We start from the raw sequence: 22,863 nt of genomic DNA, 5'->3' as shown, positions 1-22,863 counted from the left end.
TCCTTTATTGATGTCTATTTCTCTTCTAGACATTTATGATATTTATAGGCAGGTATTAAATCTTTAGAAAGTTTTTTTAGAGTCCTTGTAAGATGACTTTCGAATTTTGGGGTCGTAATAGTTAGGATTCTATGCTTTTATTTTATTATGGTATGACTAGACAGTTTTATAATTATATTCTTGCCATTGGTTTATTAATATTTGAACGAATGAGAATTTGGTTAAGAAGATGGTTCGCCCACCAGGGGGTTTAGTGTAGGTGCCATCACGACGGGTTGGGTCGTGACAACTTTGGTATTTTAGTGTAGTTAAGAGATTGTTTTATCTATTTGAGGTCACCATATGAAAGCTAGGATTGTTAGCATATTTCATAACTAACTAGGTTCTATTATTAAGCCTGAATATTGGCATAAGTTTAATGTGAACTAAGAATGCCTATTTTGACTATGTGATGTACTCATGTAGTGTCTTCCCTGAGAGAAGTTCAGTAGATAGTGGCTGTTATGTAATCCAAAATGTCTTGTTCCACTTTGTTTCTAACTATAAAATGATTTACATACACCTTGAATACTCTTTATGTTCCACACCTGAGCATGATTGTTAGTATTGGACCCTTAGGGGCAGTTCATGTATCTAAATGAGTGTGTATGCTTGTGTAAGACCTTGTGATGCCTATCCATAGTAAAACGGCTACTTGTATGTTCATTATAACTCATACCTTGCAACTGTACATTTCATTTTGCCTCTTTGATAGCATGAATGTGAAATAAGGACCATGCTCCTTTGCTAAACATGTCTATGATCAGTTATGACCATGTATATCCCAATGATTATTTAGTTTGCCTGTTTACTTGATTTGAAAAATGACAATCTTTGTTGGCCTCAACTTGAATCTTGCATAAGGCCATGTATAGATCACCAACTCAACTGCTATAGCGCATGCCCTTTTCTAATACTTGTCTACACAATTGTATTGACACGGCCTTTTTGAGTAAAGCATGTTGACTGCTGAGTTTTGTTTGAAGTAATGGTCATATTGAAGTTGATTTACTGAGGGTATTGGTTGAATGATGAATCCTTGTATATCTTATCCCCTCAGTCCTTTTTGATGTTGTGTGTTGTCTATGAGAATTCAAATAGTACATGATATGTGTTTCCTACCTTGACATTTAACTATCCATCCCAGAATTGAAGTTTGAATTTGATGTTTGTTCTATTTGCTATGATGTTGTGGCAAACTATGCCAAGGATTAATTTGACATATACAAGACTAGTTACTGCTTGTTTCTCCTTCTCTTCTCTATCAGTGTTGAAAGCAAACAAGCCTGAACAGTTGTGTTGAAATGGAATCTGGGCATATTGGTTAGGTATTGTTGGCATAAAATAAGTATACTGGCTCCTTTTTGAATAAGATGTTGCATCTTTCCTTTATCTTGCTTCAAAGTTGTGCTTCTGCCCTTTGTTAATTTTGTCTTGTGAAATCGCTATATATGAGATATATACACATATATACTGAATGTATTCAACCTTAATGTGCCTTGGCATATATCTGTTGGTATATCAGGTCTACCCTTGGTGTATCTCACTATGACTTTGGAATAAAAGTGCTATGTTGATTAAGATTGGGCTTAACTCTTGGATGTTATCCTTAGCTACCACATTGGACCCTTCTTTTTATGGTTAGTGTCTATTTGTTCTGGGCCTGTTTCCGATATTTTCTTTATTGGGCTTGTTTTGCTTCAATTTCATTCTTAATCTGGGTCAGTCCTTTTGCCTTAACTAATTTGCTTGTATACATATATATGGGACTGAAATACATGTATGTATATGCCTATATATGTGATGTTTCTTTTTAAGTTCTTGTTAGTTTATTTACCAAGTCCAGGTGCTCTCTAACCGCCTTTTCCTTTTTCCCTCTTTGTTTTGCATAAGAATCCATAAGGGCCACTCGGGCATTTCTACATGAATGATAAATGATTGGGCCAAAGGCCCAACAAAGATACTTTTTTCATTCCATATATATATATATATATAATGATAAATTGATTAAAGGCCCAATCAAAAACTTTTTTTTTTTTTTTTTTTTTTTTTTGGTGAAAATGATATATATATATATATATATATAAGCAACTAGTGAGGCTTCGTGTTAGGTGCACTAGCCTAACACTTTTCCTTTTATTCCATATATATATATATATATATATATGTATTGCATACGTAAACCAATGCTTGTAATTATTGAAACCTGAATGTGTTAGAACTTAGAAATTCCGCGTAGAAGTTAGAAAAACTTTCAAACGCCTTTCTCCCAAATTAATTTTTTTTTTTTTTTTTTGAAACAATGCATGAAATTGGTAAATTGGATTTTTTTTTTTAAAGTCTTTGGAAAACTGAAAATGATATATATATATATATATATATATATATATATATATATACACACATACATACATATATACATACACAATATACGGGCATAAGGAAGAAAACTGTTTTGGGCCTTTATGCCTTTGGATAAAAATGGGATTGTTTTGAGCTTTAATTTTGAACCAAAATCGAAAATTCTGAATTCCCTACACTTCGACTGTTTTGGATAATGAATAAAAGATTAATTTTTCAGAAAAAATGCAAAGTGTTGCAAAAACTGATTTCCTAAAACTTCAAAACTTAAGGTCTTTTAAAACCTTTTGGGCCTGAGCCCAAACCGTAAGACATTGAAACAAGAGAAAATGCACTTAAACTTCATTTTAGGGTAAAGGTTTAAAAGTAGGATTTGATTGACCACATTGGACAATAGATAAACATAAAATGCAACACCTTTTCATACATGTGTAAACCTATGGCATATTTATAAAAGAAATACACTTAAGCCTTTTTTTTTTTCAATAGAATTATAAAGAATTAAAAGCATAAGCATTTGAACCAAATTAAGTTGGACTCTACTTTAAGAGGATTCTTAAGTGTGTCTTGGTTTGGATATGGAATGACTTTAATACTTTATACACATTTTAAAATCCGACTCCTTTTGTCTTCCAATAAATGAATTTTTGCCAAAAAATGAGTTATTATATGCCATGACAATTTATACAAGGAAATAAAATATTTTTAGCAAATACTTACAATAATCACACATTGAAGTTCGTAGGTCAAATGTATTCTACGGATCCTTAATACTGGTGCTTAAAACCTTCCCTAGGGATCACCAGAACTCTTACCTCAAACTCTTGTTTAAAAGGAATTTTCTCTTATTTGATAAACCCTTTTCTACTTGGTTTTCCTAATTTCCCTTATAAATTAGATGTCGACTCTAAAAAATACAAAAACCCAAATAGAGTCAAGAACCTCGAAGTAGCTTTATGCACCCGCGTAAAAGTGAACTGTAACAACTTGTGTTAACTATGACTAATACATTTAAATTCGGGTAATAGTCTCATGTTTCTTTGACATAATAGCAAGTCACGTTTTTTCGGTGAACATACATTTAATATAAACTACTAAAGAAAGCAAGAGGAGGGTACTACAAGATAAAAGTAAAGGGACAATCAATCATTTATATTTTTTAACTCAATTACTGTGATCTTGTGGAAGCAAGAGAGAATTTCTTCTCTTGACATATGAGGATACTACAAGAAATGCCATGTATTTCTCTCCATAAAAGCATAGTATAACATTATGTGCTCCTTTAGAGGGTGCAATGAATGATGACCATGACACATTTCAAATAGTACCAAAAATAGATAAAATAAATTCAAATTTTAAAGGTACAAATTAAAAATGCTACAAGAAAAAGATAACTAAATATTCAAAGAAGTGAAGACTGTCATCTCCAAACTAGAAGGTAGAATTACTAGTTAAACCAACGATTACATACGCATGCTGAGTGTGCAACATATTATATATCTACTCTTCTGTAAAGCATAAAAGAGGAATCAAACATGGCAGGTAAACTGTAAGGTCCAGCTTTCCATCCCTTCTTTTAACTATTACTAAGCTTTCCTTGAAAGAATAAATTGAACAACCATCTTTGACATCATTTCTCCTCACTCTCGAATAACGAAATTCAAGATACGTCGTCTCTTGGATCCTAACATCAAATGAGACCAGGCGAGAATATTTAGTTGCAAGAATGACATTGTTAGGATTTCAAGACTTAACATGTAAAAAGCATGACATGGTAAGAGGATTGTTCGAAATCCCTGACCGGGTCCTACCCATATGATAAACATATGCAACAAGTATGGTCCAGAGGACAATAGAGCGATCAAGCAATATCATATTTAGACTCCAAAAATTAAAAGAGCTTGTAGCATCCGACCATTCAATCTCTGCAAACACCTCATTGCCAAAGACAAACGAAAGAATACTACATTTTTGTTGTTCTTCCTTTAGCAGCCAATACTAAATCCATTCGGATAAACAGTTTCAAGGAATTCTATACTGTATTTCTATACGAGGGTTTCATAATTTCAAGGTAGAAGGACTCTTCATGAATTCCACAAATAGAATATACATATGCATTTGATCGAGGGATTATATGACTTATGATGTCCTCTTAGAAGGAACGGAAACAAACCACTTATAATCATCAGTTATGGGTCAAATATGATCCCAAAATTATAATCGAGTACTCTAAAAGATGGTTGAAGTTCAAAGCTAGGTGCAGGAAGAGGTTCGACAATGCCAAGGAGATGTTGCCTGTGTTACCATCAATTACTCTCTCAATTAAAACTAAGTTATTTACAAAACCTAAAAGGTATGTCATACCTTTGAACCTTTAGAGATAATCAGAATTTTCATTTACAACTGCATCTAAAAATGAAATTAAAGTGGTAGGATTGAGATTGAAATTGGGATTAAGAGAAAATCATCACCTGGGGGGCATCCAGCATCTTCATAAACCAGGTATTCGAGGATCTTGTTCTTACTTCTCCAATTGTACGGCTCGCTGACGAAGCTAGGGCTCTTGATAGTTTTGTACCATTTCTTGCTTACGCTTTTGAATCGCAACATGGACTTTAAAGGCAACCTCAGTAGAATCTCTGTTACTAAATCTTGAGGCCAAAGTTGACTGCCATTATCGCTTGTGGCCATAGTAGTACAGAAACAGGGTGTTAAGAACGATGAACAACAAAGCTTAACAGAGGAAAAAAATCCCTAATGAAGATAGGAAAACATATAGAGTTAATTGATTGAGTGAATTACTCGGTGCTTTTTTTAATAGATTCCCTACTTTTTAAGTCTTAATTTCTTTTTGTAATTACTACCATGTGATTACCTTATAACAATTAATCTAATTAGTTTACTGTCATTTATAATTATTGTTGGGGTCTAGGAGTGGTATTACTTCCGCGTTCTATTTGTTCCACCTCTTTCTTCTGATTAGTTCAATTTATTTAGGCATCTCTGATATTAGCATCATTTATTTTGTGCATATCTAGGCCTCATTTGTTTGCACTTAATAGAGGGCTGAATGTGAATGGTTCAGACTTCAGGCCATTAAGTGCATTTGTTTACATTTAGATTTAAGCATAGGTCTCAATCATGAAGATCTTGAACAAAGTCTTTATATCATTAAGAGATTTTGTAAATAATTTCCATCGCCCCTTTGTCCACAACCACCACCGCTAACCACCTCTGCCATCACAACCACAACCATAACTGTCAACCACCTCCACCGTCGCCAATCACTTGCAACCGCCACCACTGTTGTCAACCACTAGTGTCAGTCACTACCACATCTATCACCTCCATAATTATAATTATATCCACTACTGCCACCACCACCACCATTGTCGCCGCCACCATTATCAACCACTACCATCATCAGACAATTGCTACTACCAACAACCTACACCATCATAACTATCACCGTCGCCAACTACCCCAACACCATCGTCAACCACCACACATTCTTCAACCACCACTACCAACAGCCCCAACTACAACATTAACCAACACCACCTTCATAACCACCGCCACCACTACAAAATGTCACCATTGTGTCAGTCACTACAACACCAACCACCTCTACCATCACAACTATCACCACCACTGTTACTAGCCACTAGCACCAACCATCACCACCACTAGTACTAGAAAACATCTCCACCATCACCAATGAACATAAATATTTTATTTTTTATCAAATTAAAATTTTATTTTAACAAAATTTATAGTTTTTTTTTTCTAATATTTTGAAGTATTTTTATTACGTTTAAATAAAATTATGCACATTCAGATAAAAACCAAATAGTCTTAATTATTCAATGTTCAGATCTAGATACAACATCTTAATCATTCAGACGCGCATTCAGATTCAGATGTCTTAATCTTAATAAAAATAAATGAGGTCTTAATCTATTTTGTCTTAATATATCAACTTTGTAGTTTGATAACTAATCTATTTTGTCTTAATATATCAACTTTGTAGTTTGATAACTAATCTATTTTGTCTTAATAAATCCTGAACTTTGTAGTTTGATAACTTTCAATTGCAACTAACTTGATAGACGTTTCAATAACTTTAAGAGTAGGTGCCATGAGTGGAATCGCAATGACCAGCTTCACAAACAGTCAAGCCCAGCAAATCCAAGCTTACAAAAACAAGATTTGAGCTTACAAGAGATAAATGTGTATATCGGGCTTTTGATTACACAAATAGTAATCGACGAGGATTTCTAAAATGAATCTCAAACGCCATCTTTGTCGGCTACTTTACCAATTTGAAATTTTGGTTTTTGATTCTTTTGTTTTCTGCTATAGACAATTTGCTTTTTGTGGGATTATTTTGATAAATGAATAAAATAGTGCCGGGTCCCACCCAGTGACCTTGCCTTAAAAGAAAAGTTAGGTTGAGCTCGATTCAATACTGTAACTAAATTTGAGAACATGTTGGCAGGGAATTTATGAAAGATTCCCATTGGAATGCGGGTAATAACTGAAGTCATCAGTAACATTAATATCTCCTTTTTCTTCTTTTTTCTTTCTTTAAACTTGACCCTCCCTTTATGTGGTATATAGTCAAACCTCCCTACAATGTTATAGGCAAAAAAAAAAATCATAAAACCTAATTTTTATAATGTTAAAAAAAATGACAAAATTATTTAGATTACAAATCTCAAAGATGAAAATATATATTCATATAATATATTTTGTCTTAAATAGTGTATTAAAATATTTGATCAAAATCTCTAGATATATTAGTGGTAATCTTAGATATTTTATTTCTATAAATATGGTTAATGATAGTATATATCAAGAGAAAAGACATCATTTGACCCGACCCTTGAACTTGGCACGAAAACTGGCCAGTAACTAAACTTAACTTGTATTTATTTACCCCCTTAACAACTTTCATCTTAATTAAATACAACCCCAAATGCCGACGTGGCAAAAAAAAAAAAAAAAAAAAAAAAATTAAGAGAGTGAAAATTATATATATATATATATATATATATATATATATATATATATATATATATATATATATATATAATTAAAAAATAAAATCAAAATGCACCCCCACCCCCACTCGCTCCTCTCCACCCCACCCCACGCCCCGCCCTCTTCTTCACCAAACAACCCCGCCCCCACCACCATCTTCTTCTTCACAACCCCCACCCCCACCCCACAGCCCCGCCCCCTCTTTTTCACCCCACAGCCCCGCCCCCACCACCTTCCTCCTCCTTCTTCTTCTTCTTCACAAATTCCTCTTTCTCTCTATATTCTCATCATTCTTTTCTTACCATTTTCACCATTTTTTGGTTTCTTGATTTTGATTTTTGTTTTCTTTCCTTTCAAAAATAAAGTTATGGAATAATGATTATGGAAGAAATGGGGTTGCTAATAATAATAATAATAATAATAATAATAATAATAATAATAATAATAATAATAATAATAATAATAATAATAATAACAACCAAAATAACCAATTTGGACGAATTTGAGAAGGAATGGGATGAAATTTGGTGGGGTGATGATGGTGGTGGTGGTGGGTGTGGGTTAAAGATGTGGGTGTTGTTCTTATGGGTGGTTATGGTAGGATGAGGAGAAAGAAGAAGAAAGAGAAAGATAAAAAATGAAGAGTTGGTAATTTTTGACATGACAATGACGTGATGAGGATGACGAACTGAGCTATGTTCAATCATGGCGGCGTCGGGGGCTGTGCGGCGGCGGCGTCGGGGGCTGTACGGCGGCGGCGACGGAGGTGTGGCGGCAGCGGGGGGGTTGAGGAGAAAGAAGAAGAAAGAGAAAAGGGGGAAAGAAGAAGAAAGAGAAAAAATAATAAAAGAAAAACAAAAAATGAAGGGTTAGTAATTTTTGACATGGCAATGACGTGGCAACGATGTGGCAATGACGTAGTGCGAGTGTAATACACCTCCCATTGTGAGAGTGGTATTATTTTTTCAGGGTGGTAAATAATTGAAATGAAAGTTATTACAGGGGCTAAATAAATACAAGTTAAGTTTAGTTGTCAAACTGAATTTTCGTGCCAAGTTCAAGGGTCAAATGATGTCTTTTCTCATATATCAATAAAGAAGATAGGTGTTATGGAGGGTAATTACAAAGAGCCAGTGTTACTGTTAAGTAAAAAGTTAGTTTGGAAAAAAACTTGGTTGTTATAGTACGGTGTTACTCCTTCTGTTTCAATTTATTTGACTTACTTTCCTTTTTAGTTCGTTTAAAAAAGAATACATCTTTCCTTTTTGGCAAATCTTTAATTTTAACTTTCCACGTGACATGTTTAAGATCCTGAGATTAAATAACTTTTTGGTACATTCTACATATGTTTAGTTTAAGATCATAATATTCAAAAACATTCTTTATTTTCTTAAGGGTCGTTTGGTATGTGGAATGGAATAAGTAAGGTCATTCAAGGATTGAGATATCCCATGGGGTTATTTTATCCCATAAAAATATGGAATACTAATTTCACCACTTTAGTACAAATGGTGGGATAAAATAATCCCGAGACTAATTAATACCCACTATCAAACGCAGAATAAAATAATTCTGCATATTTTCTAGAGATTATTTTCTTTATTAGAGAAAATGACAAAATAGTATATTATTTTTGGGTTTGGACCTAAAACTATACATGCTCTTTTACATGGAGCATTAATATTCCATTATGTTTGCATAACAGGTGCACTTTTAGTCAACTCTCAAATATTTTATTAAAAATTTAACAAAAAGGGCAAAAATACCATTGAACTATTAGAAAATGCCTAAAAATATCCTTCATCCATCTATCTGGCTAAAAACACACCTTAGTTCAACTCTTTGGCTCATTTATGCTATTTGACGGTCAACATTAAATCAAAAAAAAAATTATTTAAATTACACATGGCATTTTATTACTAGTCTGATTTTCTAAATCTGAAAAAATTGGATTTTTATAAAAATCTGGAACAACTAATTTTTTTTTTTTAATGTGGTGAGCCCCTTTTTAAAAAAATAAAATAAAATCAGGATTGAATTTTTATTAACAAATGTGGAATTTTTTAAATTTGGAAAACTGTTTTTTTTTTTTTAAAAGGGTGGAAAACCCATTTTTTTTTAAATATGAAAAATTGATTTTTTTATTAAAATTTGAATTTTTTAAATCTGAAAAATTGAATTTTTTAAGTAAAATGTGCAAAACTAATATTCCATAATTTTCTTCTAGATTAAAAAAAAAATAGTTTTCTGCATTTTTTCTTAAACACAGTTTTTCCACACTTTTGTAAAAAAAATCAATTTTTCCAGATTTTTATAAAATCCAGTTATTCAGATTTTGGAAAAAAAAATACACTTTTTCCTTCTTTTTTTTTTTAAGTGTCACAAAAATAAAATCATGAAAATCTAAAATTTCTAGGACAAAAAAAAAAACAATTTTACTGATTTAAAAAAAAAAAAACTATTTTTCCAGATATTTTAATTTAAAAAATCCAGTTTTCCATTTCTTTTCCTAAAAAATCAACTTTCTGATTCTTAAAAAAAACCATTTGTCAGATTTTTTTTAAGAAGATCAATTTTCCAGAATGCCATGTGTAATTTAAATAATTTAAAAAAAAAATAGTATTGACCGTCAGTCAAAGAGCATAAATAAGTCAAAAAGTTAAATTGAGAGGTATTTTTAGCAAAATAGATGAATGAAAAGTATTTTTAGACCTTTTCTAATAGTTCAGGGGCATTTTACCCTAATCCTTAATTTTTAACAAAATATTTGAAAGTTTGACTAAAAGTGCACTACTTATGTAAACATAATGGACTAATAATGCTCCACATAAAAGAATATATATGATTTTAGGTCTAAACCCAATGATAATATACTATTTTAATCCTTTTCTCTTCTTTATTATCCAACCGACCAAACGAGTCCTTAATTCGTATCAAATCAAAACCAGACAAACAAATTAAAAGATAAAGTTTTATATAAGAATGCCGTTATACAGATGTTTGATTGTATATCGAAGCAATTGTGAAAGTAGAAACATTGTATACTCTGTAAATATCATCACATCACAGTTCCAAATAGTGAGAAAAAATGGCAAGTGCAACATTTGTAGAATTCAGTAGCCTTGTTCCTCGTCAATCAACTCCCAATCCTTCACAATTGCAACATTTCAAAAGTCCCCTTTTATCGATATCTTTCCATAACACAAATATTTCTTCTAAATTAACTGCTTCTCTTTCATTCACTCAATCTCAAGGTTAGTACCAATTTTTATCTTATTTCTGTTTCTGAGTTTGTATTTATTTTTTGTTTAGTACCAATTTTTATATTCTGGGTTGTTTTTTTTTTTGTTTGTTTGTTTGTTTAGTAAGTACTAATTTCTATTTCTGGGTTGGTGTTTTTTTGTTCGTTTAGTAAGTACAAATTCTTATCTTATTTCTGTTTCTGGGTTGTTGTTTCCTTTGGATACAGCTTTTGAAAGTATTTATACCAAGTAGCCCAATATACAATATTATACAGCATTATACTTGGGGAAAAGGGAAAAGCAAAAACAACAACAACAACCCAGGGTAATTTCACAAGTGGGGTCTGGGAGGGTAGGATGTACGTTGACCTTACCGCTATCTTTACCTTTGTGGGGTAGAGAGACTCTTTCCGATAAGACCCTCTGCTCAGAAGAAACGTAGTCAATGCAGGATTGCAAGAATAATAGAACAACAAAATATCAGGATAGAAAATAAATAGAGTAACACATAGTAATACAGACATAAAGATAATACTCTACGTGATACCTAAGAAAGGAGAAGAGTAGGTGGAAAGGCTAGCCCCCACTTCTCTCACACAGCGCGACAAAACTCAACTATCTACTAACTTTCAATTCTAATCTTTGATGTCCAAATCTGCCTATCTAAGGTCATGTCTTCAGTCAGCTTCGTGCCATGTCCTATCTAATCACCTCCCGCAGTTCTCCTTCGGCCTACCACTACCTTTCCTAACTCCTGCGACCACCAATCGTTCACACCTCCTAACTGGCGCATCCTCACTCCTCCTCCTCACATGCCCGAACCATTTCAGTCTCGCTTCCCTTAGCTTGTCCGCCACGAAGACCACTTCGACATTGTCCAGTATAACTTCATTTCTAATTATATCTCTCTTAGTGTGACCCACACATCCATTTGAGCATCCTCATCTCCGTTACCTTCATCATCTGAACGTGAGCGTTCTTAACTGGCCAACATTCTGCCCCATACAATAATGCTGGTCAAACCACCACTCTGTAGAACCTACCTTTCAGCCCAGGCAACACCTTCTTATCGCAGAGCACCCCGGAGGCGAGCCTACATTTCATCCACCCTGCTCCAGTACGGTGTGCGACATCATCGTCAATCTCCCCATCCCCTTGTATTTTTTTTTTTTTTTTGAAACTGGTGATGTTGTATTCCTCAGCATTAAGGATATGCCGGCAACCTTAAGAAGACAAAAAGGGGATAGGTACTACTTACAGAGAGCCTAACAAATCTACAAGCTCTGATTCCTCTATTTCTTTCTCTTTACACCAATAAAAAGATACAATACAATTCCATTTACTATGTGAATGGAATTGGACCTATCTTCAAAGCTTCTAGTATTCCTCTCTCTCCGCACAGTCCACCAGATACAGTGTGGGATAATTCTCCACCATTTCTTCTGGCTCTTGCTTCCTCCTCTTCTAATCCAGCAACTCAGTAGATTTGCAGTGTGCTCAGGCATGGTCCATTTTGTGTTTGTGAGGGTAAAAAATAAAGCCCATAACTGTGCAGTGAATTTACAATGCAGAAAGAGATGGCTGTTGGTCTCATCTGTTTCCCCACATAGTGGACATCTGGAGACAATGATCTGTCCCTTTCTCTTCAAAACTTCATGAGTCAAACAAGCCCTTCAAACTACCAGCCATGTAAAGCATTTCACTTTAGTTGGTGCTATATTTTTCCAAACATTTTTCGACAAAATTTGTTGGTTTTTGTTTTGTTGTGCATTGTCAATTTCATAGACCCTTTTAACTGAAAATTGCCCATCCTTGTTATGTTTCCATCTTATAGAGTCTGAATCTGATGTAGTGCCACTGAAGCCCTCCAATTCATGCAGCAAATTTGTCACCCTGTCCACTTCCCAATCATTCAAAAGTCTTCTAAATGATAAATCCCACCCTTGAGTAGTCCAATACTCGTTGACAGTTGCCTCAGGATTATTGCACCCAAGATACTTGAAGCTTCCTCTTTTGGGTATAGTTTGTGCCTCGATCTTCATGGAAAAGGGAAAAGCATTATACATAATGTATCAACCTATAAAGTGTATAAAAGGTGTTTATACACAAATATGTGCTAAATCGGGTGTTTATACCCCCCCCCCCCCCCCCCCCCCTTTTTTTTTTCTATCTTATTTCTGTTTCTGGGTTGGTGTTTTTGCTACAAAATTGTGAATTTCCTTTTTTTTAATTGACTAGGTTTTGGGTTTGCAATTGAGAGCCAGTGCAAGGAACAAGAACGTGGGGATTTAGTTCAAACATCAGCTGTTAGAGAGTTGAGTGGTTCTCTTACATCTGCTCAGGGACATCGATTTGCTATTGTGAGTCTGTTCTCTTTTTACCCTTTATTTATTTTCTATTATTGCATAGCATCATAGTATGCTTCAATTTTATTACTACGGTTGTTTCTTTTACTTTAAAATGTTCATCATACCTTCTACTCTTGCATTTCTTTCAAATCATTTTTTGAAAAACGATTTTCTTGAGCTGAGGGTCAATCGGAATCAGCCTCTCTAACCCACAAAGATAGGGGTAAGGTCTGCGTACATTCCACTTGTGGGAATATACTGGCTATGTTGTTGTTCTATAGTTAAATCTGATTTTCTTTGGTTACTCTCCCCATAGTTGCTTGCTTACTGTGTACATTTTAGTAATCTCTTCAGTCTCAATTTGCTTGGCACTGTTTATTTTTTGACTGTTCTTAAAAGATTGGTACTTTTCTAGACTTTGAAACTATTTAGTAGGCGTTTGGCTACAGATTCCAGATATTTTTCACTTCATTTTGAAGTCATGAAGTTGGAATCGAAGATGGAGTAGTGTTTGGTTATACTTTTTGCAAAGGAGAGAAGAGAGCACTTTATTTGGATTTTGTGAAGATGGAGTTGGAAAACAGGTTTGGAGAACTTCTCCAAATTTGGAATCCAACTCCAAGTTCGATTTGGAAATTTTATAACCAAACTCTAAATTTTGAAAATAAGTGAAAAATTATTCCCAAAAAAATTGAATAATTCTCATGACTTGTTTCGAGCTTTATTCATTAAAAAATGAATAGCAACAGAGAAATTGGTAAATTCTCATTATTCAATTAAGAAATCCAATTTTTTATCATTAAAGATTTCAAGAAAGTAGCAAGAACTGGATGTAAAACAAGTACTTTGTTACTTAGATTTCATTACATTTTTCTCAAAAGAGTACTTTGTTAGTTAGGGCACTTTTATGCATATTTAGCTTATGTGTAAAAGATCTTTCTTCATGTTCCTTAAAATTTGTGTCACTGTCAAACACATTGGGACTGAGGCCACTGGCGGAGCAAGGATTTTCACTAAAGGGGGTTCAAAATATGAAAAAGTAAACACGTGAAGAAGCCAAAGGGGGTTCTACGTCTACTATATATACATAAAAAATAATTTTAACCATGTGTAAACAGTGTAATTTTCCGCTGAAGGGGCCCCTCCTCCCTTCGCCACTGACTGAGGCAGTATTAAATTAATGTAAGGATTTTTACCACAAAAATCAATTATATCATATGTAAAGGTATAGTCAATATAGCTATACTTAGGCATCCATCTATCTCTAGAAAGGAATTTGGGATGTTGGCATTGTCTCAAGAATTCCAGAATTTTCTCTCTGCGCGACTTATAATAAGATAATTATGTTTAAGCTATTTAAAGTCCCTTCCCCCTCCCCCTGCCCCCAAATTATTTTGATGAATTTGGTCTGTTGCTCTGCTCTGTGTTTGGTTTTACTTAAGGTCATATTGCAGTTGACTTTGTTAGAGCTTCCATATTTTAATTTTTGTTGGTTCTTTTCTGTACTATTGAAACTGAATTGCATCTTTGTGGTTCTAAAGGTGGTGGCTCGTTTTAATGATCTGATCACCAAGAAGCTTTTGGAGGGAGCTTTGGACACTTTCAAAAATTATTCAGTTAGAGAAGAAGACATTGATGTATGTGTTTGGCAATTATCTCCCTCATTTGTTCTTTCTACTGTCGCAAAAAATTACATGATTAATTGATTATAGCTTGTGGACCAAGTCACTGTTAGACAATCATTTCTTCATGGACTTCCTTTAGAAAAGAACCATGGCATAATGGCGTTATTATGTTTTAGAATATTTCATATCATAGATTTGACACAGAGTTTAGGCATGTTTAAGAGTCTCTTCCATTTCATGGCATCACCTGTCTTTTCCTCATAATGATTTGTGTGCAGGTTGTGTGGGTTCCTGGTAGTTTCGAAATCGGTGTTGTCGCGCAGCAACTTGGCAAGTCAAGAAAATATCAATCAATATTGTGTATCGGTGCTGTGGTAAGCTTCCTCAGAATTTCATGTTGCTTTTGTTCTGTTCTTGCTTCCTCCAACTGCTTCTTTTGATGGTCTTTTTGTTTATATGACTATGGAAAAATGGGTGATTGCAATCAGTTTGCTTTTGGATTGTATCAACTTAGAATTGATGAGATCAGCTGTCACCGTGTCTATTCTTCATGATTAGAAGATTGAACTTTGTTACGACCCCTTTCTCAAATTCAATGAAAAAAAATGATAGTGAATATAAACAAAACTCAAGCATGAATGCCAGCTTAGAAGACTACTTTTGCGAGATACGAAAAATAATCAATGGAAGAAAGGAATTCAGGTTTGAATTCCCTATTGAAGTTTATGTTACTCGTGATCCATCAAATGATACTCTTCTGCTATTTTGGGGGTAGTATGGATGAGGAAGGGAAAAACCTATTGGAATGTGCTCTATTTGAATGATATGATTTTTCTTGCTCGCTATTTTCTTGTCAAGTCTTTTTTATTTACTTATAATCTTTCTGGTCAATACACTTAGTGTTCTAAATATAAACAATGCTATATAAAGCTAAGAATCAGAACATCAAAGGTAAGACGAGAGAAATACCTACTATGTCGTTGGTTATTTCTATAAACCAAACAATCCATCTTTCTTGTTTCTGCCTTTTATCTGAATACTGGCATGCCTAATATTCCTTTCCATACTTGATATGCTTTACTTGAGCCGAGGGTCTATCGGAAACAGTCTCTCAACCTTCACAAGGTAGGGGTAATTCTGCATACACACTACCCTCCCCATACCCCACTTGTGGGATTACACTGGGTATATTGTTGTTGTTGTTGTACTGACATGCCTAATATTTTCCATTACTGGTTATGTTGTTGTTGTACTGACATGCCTAATATTTTCCATAGTTATGTGGAAGTCAATTCGGTTGCTTCTTGTTGCTGTGTGGATTATTATCTTTTAATTTTCTCTTTTTCTATGTGTTTTGCGGCCAGTAGATTAAAGGTGATACCTCTCACTATGATGCTGTGGTTAATGCTACCACGTCTGGAGTACTTTCAGCAGGTTTAAATTCAGGTAAAATGACCTATTTTCGGCATTGTCAATCTTTCAGTAATTATTTTCTAATTATCTTGTTAAAATTTTGAATCCTTACTGCAACCGTGCCGATCCAATACAATTTGGGTGTGGGACTGCACCAATTGGGTCACCCCAACTTGGGTGTTTTGACTACACATATGACCAAGAAGTATGGGCACATTTGGCATTTGATTTGATTTTGGGCTTATGTCATACATATATTCTCATAAAGAATTGGAACAGTTTGCTATTATACGAGGTAACTTATGAATAAAATCTTAAGTGTTCACCAAAAATTTAATTATACTAGTTTTAGTTTAATAACTTCAATTAGTTGTCAAAATATATACTTATATATGTCGTGTTTATGTCATACATATATTCTCATAAAGTATTGGAACAGTTTGCTATTATACGAGGTAACTTACGAATAAAATCTTAAGTGTTCAAAAAAAATTTAATTATACTAGTTTAGTTTAATAACTTCAATTAGTTTCATTGGTTGTGTCTTAACACCAGTATCCGTACTCATATCTGCATCCCGAATCCTAAGATTTAAGTGATGACAAATTCGACTTCTATATCTGCACTCAGTTTGGGTGCCTAGACCCATGTCCAAGTAACATAGCTCGCTTTTAGAGATGTATACAATTAGGAATAACTTGGTCTTCTAATCATTTTAGTGCATATTGCCTAGTCTTACCCAAACTTTTGCATGACTTGCGACAAAATTTCCTTTTCCTGAATGGCTGGAAGAGGATAAGGAACTCTATTCCTTTTTGCAAATTGATTGTTCCATTATAAAATAGAGTTCCTTATCCTTTTCTTTTAAGGGATTTAGCAGGCTTTTTTGTGTTCCCAATGTAAGTTTTGTTTGGGTGTCCGAGTAAGAGTTGGTAAGTTCATGGGTATTTATTGTAATGTGATGTGTGTCAAACAGTGACATGAACATATTTTTTAATTTTTTGATGACGGGGAAATCTGTTCGGGGCCAACCCTTAAGACTAACCACAGCCTTCTAAACTCAGTATAATGGGCCCTCCCTTCTACCCTTCTCCACTTAACTACCATGCTTACTTCGGATGGTGTAAGGCTCGAACCTGTGACCTATGTCACATGTCACTCAACCTTTGCCACTTGAACTAAGCCCTTGGGGCACATGCAACTTATTTTTCTTTCGCTAGTTTAAAGATTAGGATCTACAAGTGAGTACCATTTTTTCTTCTTTTATATATTGCTTACTTTTAGTATGAACAAAGGAATTTAGTATTCCATGAATACTGGCAAGAGAAAGTATGTTAACTTCTAAAAAAGGTATGTTGTTAACTATTGGAGTGTGTGACCTATTAAGATATCTCGGAATTCATGTATGAATGTAATTGTCAAGCTAAAAACCACATTATTTAATGGGAAAAGGGTCAAAAATACCCCTCTACTTTGGAAAAAGGGCTAAAAATATCTCCCGAACTTATTTTGTGTCAAAAATACCCCTCTCATCCTTAAAGTTTTCAAATATACCCGTCTTGATGGAAATTATCCCCCAAAACAACCCGAAATCATTTTTTAAACGTAGGTTAAGGGGATCTTATGGGTTATTATTTAGTTGGGTCGGGTTTAAATGATGGAGCGGGTTTAAAAAATGATTTCGGGTTATTTTGGGGGATAATTTCCGTCAAGACGGGTATATTTGAAAACTTTAAGGATGGGAGGGGTATTTTTGACCCAATAAGTTCGGAGGATATTTTTAGCTCTTTTTCCAAAGTAGAGGGGTATTTTTGACCCTTTTCCCTTATTTAATTTACTTATTCAGAAAAGAGAACCACATGATAAATTTGATTTGAGCTATGTAATAAATCTATATTCTTGGAAATTGTGAATGTTGTATTATTAAAGGCGTCAAACAACTTAACATCACAAAATGGTTCGTGTTTCAGGGTGTGAGTTGCTTAAGTAATTGTATAACTGTAGGGAGTTTGTGAGTCATTGTTTGAGACATTGAACACGACTTCCAACTTGACCTCTAAAACAATGTATCTATTTTGAGTTACTGTGCAAGCAAGTTGTCAAGTGTCAAAACCAGGGGGGTCTCATTTTTTCCATGAAAATTAAAGATAAAAATGTAAATGGTAAGACTCTTTTTTTGGTTGATTGGATGGTCCAAGCTCATCTTGGGGTGTTGGTGACTTCGTGTGTGCCAATCGGTCACTCATGTCAGTTAACTGTTTTTCCTCCTCTAATCCACTGCACAAGAAAATGAGATACTTTTGTACTTTTGCCATACTTCGTTGATAATAAGAAGATTGGCCTTTTGGTAAGGACTATAATGCTATAGCAAATTCTAAATCTTTATCAAATCCTCCAATAACTAAAGCTACTTCAAATTCAAAAGTTATTCTATAATGATTATTAGTTGCTTTCTTTTTAGTTTACTTTTGCATTAGCTGATGAAAATTAATGTCTCCTTAACGTGATGAGTTGCAGGTACGCCTTGCATATTTGGTGTTCTCACATGTGATACCTTGGAGCAGGTAAATTTGCTTGGCAATCAGTTCTGTTTTACACAAGCATATTAGTAGGATTACATTTATAGTAAATTTGCTTGGCAATCAGTTCTGTTTTACACAAGCATATTAGTAGGATTATATTTATAGTAGCCACTAATTGGTACAGCGATTTGCAGTAATATGTCATTACCTATATCTTTTCTTTCTAACTTCAATTAGACAAGTTGAATCTTGGACATAACTACAAGTGATATGATCTTTTACAAATGTGTCCTAACTAACATATATAGTTTTAAACTAAAATACTAAAGCTTGGAGCTTCACCTTTAATCGTTTTATCGTCACACCTATGGACCAATATATTCTGAAGTCTACGTGGTACATGACTCAACCATTTTAGGCAACCATCTTTCATTTTACCCTCTATATGTGGTACTTTTACGATCGGTAGTATATTGTAATTTCTAAGTTGTCCAGCTTAAGCATAAATGTAGACAAGAAACATCTTATTTGACTTCTGAACACTAGTTGGCATGTCTTTCATCTAGTATGCAGCTTGTTTATCCAGGTAGCCTAAATGTTCTGGAGAAAAATAAGTTGAACAAACTTAAGTGATGCTGTTACTCCCTCTGTCCCAATTTACGTGAAGGTGTTTGACTGGGCGGAGTTTAAGAATGAGACAAAGACTTTTGGAACTTGTGGTCTAAAACAAGCCATAAATATTTGAATAGCTATAAATCATCTCATCAATGGTAATTTGGGAAGTTTAAAGCTAAATGGTTACTAAATGTAGAAAGGTATCATTCTCTCTGGTACTAACTAAAGAGGAAAGAGTGCTACATAAATTGGGACGGAGGGAGCGTTAACTATTAATTTCTGTGGATCACTATAAGATAAAAAGGGCAGCCTGGTGCACTAGGCTCCGCTATGCGCGGGGTCCGGGAAAGGGACGGACCACAAGGATCTATTGCACAGCCTTACCCTGCATTTCTGCAAGAGGCTGTTTCCATAGCTAGAACCCGTGACCTACTGGTCACATGGCAGCAACTTTACCAGTTACTATAAGATAAGATCTATAATTTACCGCCTCTTGAATCTATATATATCTAAACATTATTTTTGGCTTGCTGGAATGCTGATCATAACCCCTCTATGCAAAGGCAGAGCCAGGATTTTTAGTTTATAGATTCTGGACCACTATTATGTTTGCTTATTGTGTTCTTGATATATTACTTGTCATATTTAATGATTTTAATAACACAAATATAAAGTTTGAGCTAAAATTATTGGGTTCTACCGAACCCATATCCACCATTGTGGGTCCGCCCCTGCCTCTAAGTCTCCCCTTCCTGTATTATTTTCTCTATCTGCTTTTTATGCTGTCCAGGACAGTCTCTTTATGGTTTGGTAGCATATCATATGATGAAATTTTCATAATATTGTAGGCATTCAACCGTGCTGGTGGGAAGGCTGGGAATAAAGGTGCTGAAGCAGCATTGACAGCCGTAAGTTGTCTGTAACTGTGTCGCATTACATATTGTTGTCAACAAGTTATCAATCTTGTCTGATTTTGCTCAAATTGCCTGCCCTGTTATATAGTTCTTTCAACTGCTTGAACTTTCCCAAGTGTCACTTAGAGGCATAGCCCGACTCCTGGTGCAAGTTGTAGCTTTTATGTAACAAGATGAATAAAACACAAAACCTGAGAAGATAGGACTTTAATTTTTCTCTTTAGCAATTGATACCGTCTATATCCAAAAGTTTTGGGTAGCTAAATATGTGCATACGAACGGTAGTTCTCCCTTAATTTAGTGACACTTTTACAGGCAGAGACGAAGATGATACATCATCCAATCTGTGACAATAGTTAAGCTTGTAATTAAAGACTGAACCCAATGTCAGTTTAACTGGAAACTAGCCTGGAAAAAAGTGAAACATCTGGTTAAGAACTCTTTTAATATCTTCTGTTGCATACAGAACTTCAACTTTTAGGTCAGGCAGATTTTCAAGTTGATTTTAATTTTAGGTTGTTAACTTAATATAGTAGTTTGGAAATGTACTTTGAAATGTCCCATGTTCAAACAGGAGCTGACCGGTGAGGCCTAATGATCAATGATGTGGGATAAAAACCATGGAAGATCAACCCTCAAATCCTAGGGTTCAGATTCTAGAAGAGATACAAAATACTGCTCCCTCCGTTTCAATTTGTTCGTCTTAGTTTGACTTAGCTCGGAGTTTAAGAAGATAAAGAAGACTCTTGAATCTTCTAGTCTTAAACTAAAGATGTGTAATGTGTCAAAATGCCTTTTGAATCTTGTGATCTTAAACATGCCATGTATGATCTTAGCCCTTAGGTGTAAAGAGTTACTACTAACTGGTTACCTTTGACTCAAAAAAAAAAAAAGGAGAGTTACTGCTAACTATAGAAAGTGACATTCTTTATTAAACAGACTTAAAAAGAAAAAAGTAAGACAAACAAATCGAAATAGAGGGAGTAAGTTATTTCTCTCAATCTACCTAAAGCCTTTATTCCAATCTACCTAAAGCCTTGGTGGGCATAATTACCTAGTACCTATCTTTTGGCGGAAGGTAGCAGGTAGTGGAATAAGTAAGGTGCTCGAAAGCTGGTCCGGACACCACCCTAGTAAAAAGAAATGTTCAAATTTCATTTGATTTTCTTGGAATTGTCGCTTAGTGATACTGTTGTTTCAATTGTTGCAGATTGAGATGGCATCTTTGTTCGAGCACCATCTGAAGCCATTACAATAGGAAAAACATCCTTTTTGGCTGCAGCTTTTCTTGAGGAACCAGAATTGCCAATTGCTCTAAATTGTTTGCAGGAATAATATTCTTGAACCAAACTGCAGTTGTTCAATGTTGTACTTTTGAATAGTAATAACAATAATCTTATTTTGTACTGAATTTTATGGACCTCATACGATAATAACGTTTCACTATAACGGCTAAGTTCTTTTTGGAAACGATTTTTATGTTATGTTGTAGTATATGTTTTCTATAATAGCATTTCGCTATAGCAATAAAAAATTTTTTTTAGATAAATGACCATCCTATAAAGAGGTTTCACTGTACTTGTTTCCGTGGCAATATTTTGAACATGCTTAGAATTTTATTAGGTCTACCTGGCCACTCCACCCATTCTTTCTCCTAAATTGGTAGACAAAAGCAAATAAATGGAGTATTGCAGATGCTTCATCTTTTGTTTCTTTAATTTTTTCTTTTTTCCCAATTTTAATGGATACACTCTTCTACTTCTCCATGTGGTTAATGTTTACGATTAATTATCAATGTACTAATTTGTGCAAGTTTGGCATCAAGGTTAGGCATATAATAAAGTTCCACTTTAAAAAACTTGTTTCTTTCTTTTCCAATTTTTAAAGGATATACTATTATATTGTCCCATATTGCTTCTGATTCATTCTTTAAGAAGTGCCAACTTTTGTAATCAGTGTTCGGTCTGGAACATTCTTTTTTTCCCTTAAATTGAGTTGTAGAATTAAGTCAGCTCACCATTTGAAGTATATAAGAGTTTTGAGTTAGCGTCAGTAAATATCAAAACATTAAATTAAGAGCTCTTAATTTTGTTGGATCAATTGTTCATTAATGTGCTTAAGAAATAAACTATTTCTCTTAAAATTACCACTTGTTAGTAACGTTTGAAATCCTAAATATTGTGCATAGTGAATATAAAATGGTAAATTTTTGATAATTAACTTTTTCGTACTAACAAAAAGCTTCTCATTATAGTTGTAAAGCTAATTATGCTAAAGACTAACACTATTATAAAAGCTAGTAGTCCATCTTTTAATATAAAATGGATTTAAAACTCCTTAAACATGCTTGATATAGAATTTATAGAGGGGACAAAATAACAGAACACACGAAAGCAGAGATAATGCCTACCTTCGGATCCACTCCATTCCCATTTGCCAAAATACAATAACTGTTCTTAAGATTCCTTTCAAACTTCAAATATTGCCAATCACATCATGCTAACCAACCCCTCACTCTTCCAACAGTGGCGTACAAAGAAAAATATCGATTTATTGTCATAATTCGACTTGTAAATGAGTTTGAGTCTAGGACTGTAATGCTTTTAAGACTTTACTTCCGGTCTCAAATTGATAGTATTTATTGTTTATTACTATTAAATAATGTAGTGCTCTTAAGACTTTACTTCCTGTCATGATGTTTACTTTGTAAAGTGACGCAGGATGACACTCATAACTTAGCT

At 34.1% G+C, this 22,863-nt stretch overlaps 1 protein-coding gene and 1 long non-coding RNA gene across 4 annotated transcripts; one reads left to right on the top strand and one right to left on the bottom strand.

Annotated features, from left to right (window-relative positions):
- Positions 1-3,776: 3,776 nt before the first annotated feature.
- Positions 3,777-5,314, bottom strand: LOC132030289 (uncharacterized). Its single transcript, XR_009408022.1, has 2 exons — positions 4,872-5,314; positions 3,777-4,084 (listed from the first exon to the last, which is right to left on the bottom strand). It is a non-coding gene; the product is annotated as an uncharacterized LOC132030289 (long non-coding RNA).
- A 5,138-nt stretch (positions 5,315-10,452) lies between these two features.
- LOC132056361 (6,7-dimethyl-8-ribityllumazine synthase, chloroplastic) lies at positions 10,453-21,593 on the top strand. Of its 3 annotated transcripts, none has more exons than XM_059448532.1 (8): positions 10,453-10,697; positions 12,924-13,045; positions 14,620-14,670; positions 14,937-15,032; positions 16,026-16,104; positions 18,589-18,635; positions 20,057-20,116; positions 21,333-21,593. In XM_059448532.1, exons 1-8 carry the CDS (start codon positions 10,532-10,534, stop codon positions 21,378-21,380), a joined length of 669 nt encoding a protein of 222 aa, XP_059304515.1. In that variant the 5' UTR covers positions 10,453-10,531; the 3' UTR covers positions 21,381-21,593. The 3 variants fall into 3 exon arrangements, with proteins under 3 accessions (XP_059304515.1, XP_059304508.1, XP_059304501.1); XM_059448525.1 differs by having other exon boundaries at positions 14,611-14,670; XM_059448518.1 differs by having other exon boundaries at positions 10,454-10,697; positions 14,575-14,670.
- Positions 21,594-22,863: the final 1,270 nt, after the last annotated feature.

This window comes from Lycium ferocissimum, chromosome 1 (assembly GCF_029784015.1).
Source record: "Lycium ferocissimum isolate CSIRO_LF1 chromosome 1, AGI_CSIRO_Lferr_CH_V1, whole genome shotgun sequence".
In the NCBI taxonomy this organism is placed as follows: domain Eukaryota; kingdom Viridiplantae; phylum Streptophyta; class Magnoliopsida; order Solanales; family Solanaceae; genus Lycium; species Lycium ferocissimum.
The sequence above is the reverse complement of the archived record's forward strand: the minus strand, read 5'-3'. Positions and strand labels throughout refer to the sequence as shown.

Bases quoted from the DNA above. Each gene is read 5' to 3' on its own strand.
- LOC132056361 (XM_059448518.1), top strand. From the start codon at position 10,532: ATGGCAAGTGCAACATTTGTAGAATTCAGTAGCCTTGTTCCTCGTCAA. The intron at 14,671-14,936 runs GTATGTGTTTGG...ATTTGTGTGCAG, and splicing joins TTAGAGAAGAAGACATTGAT to GTTGTGTGGGTTCCTGGTAG. The intron at 16,105-18,588 runs GTAAAATGACCT...GATGAGTTGCAG, and splicing joins TTCAGCAGGTTTAAATTCAG to GTACGCCTTGCATATTTGGT.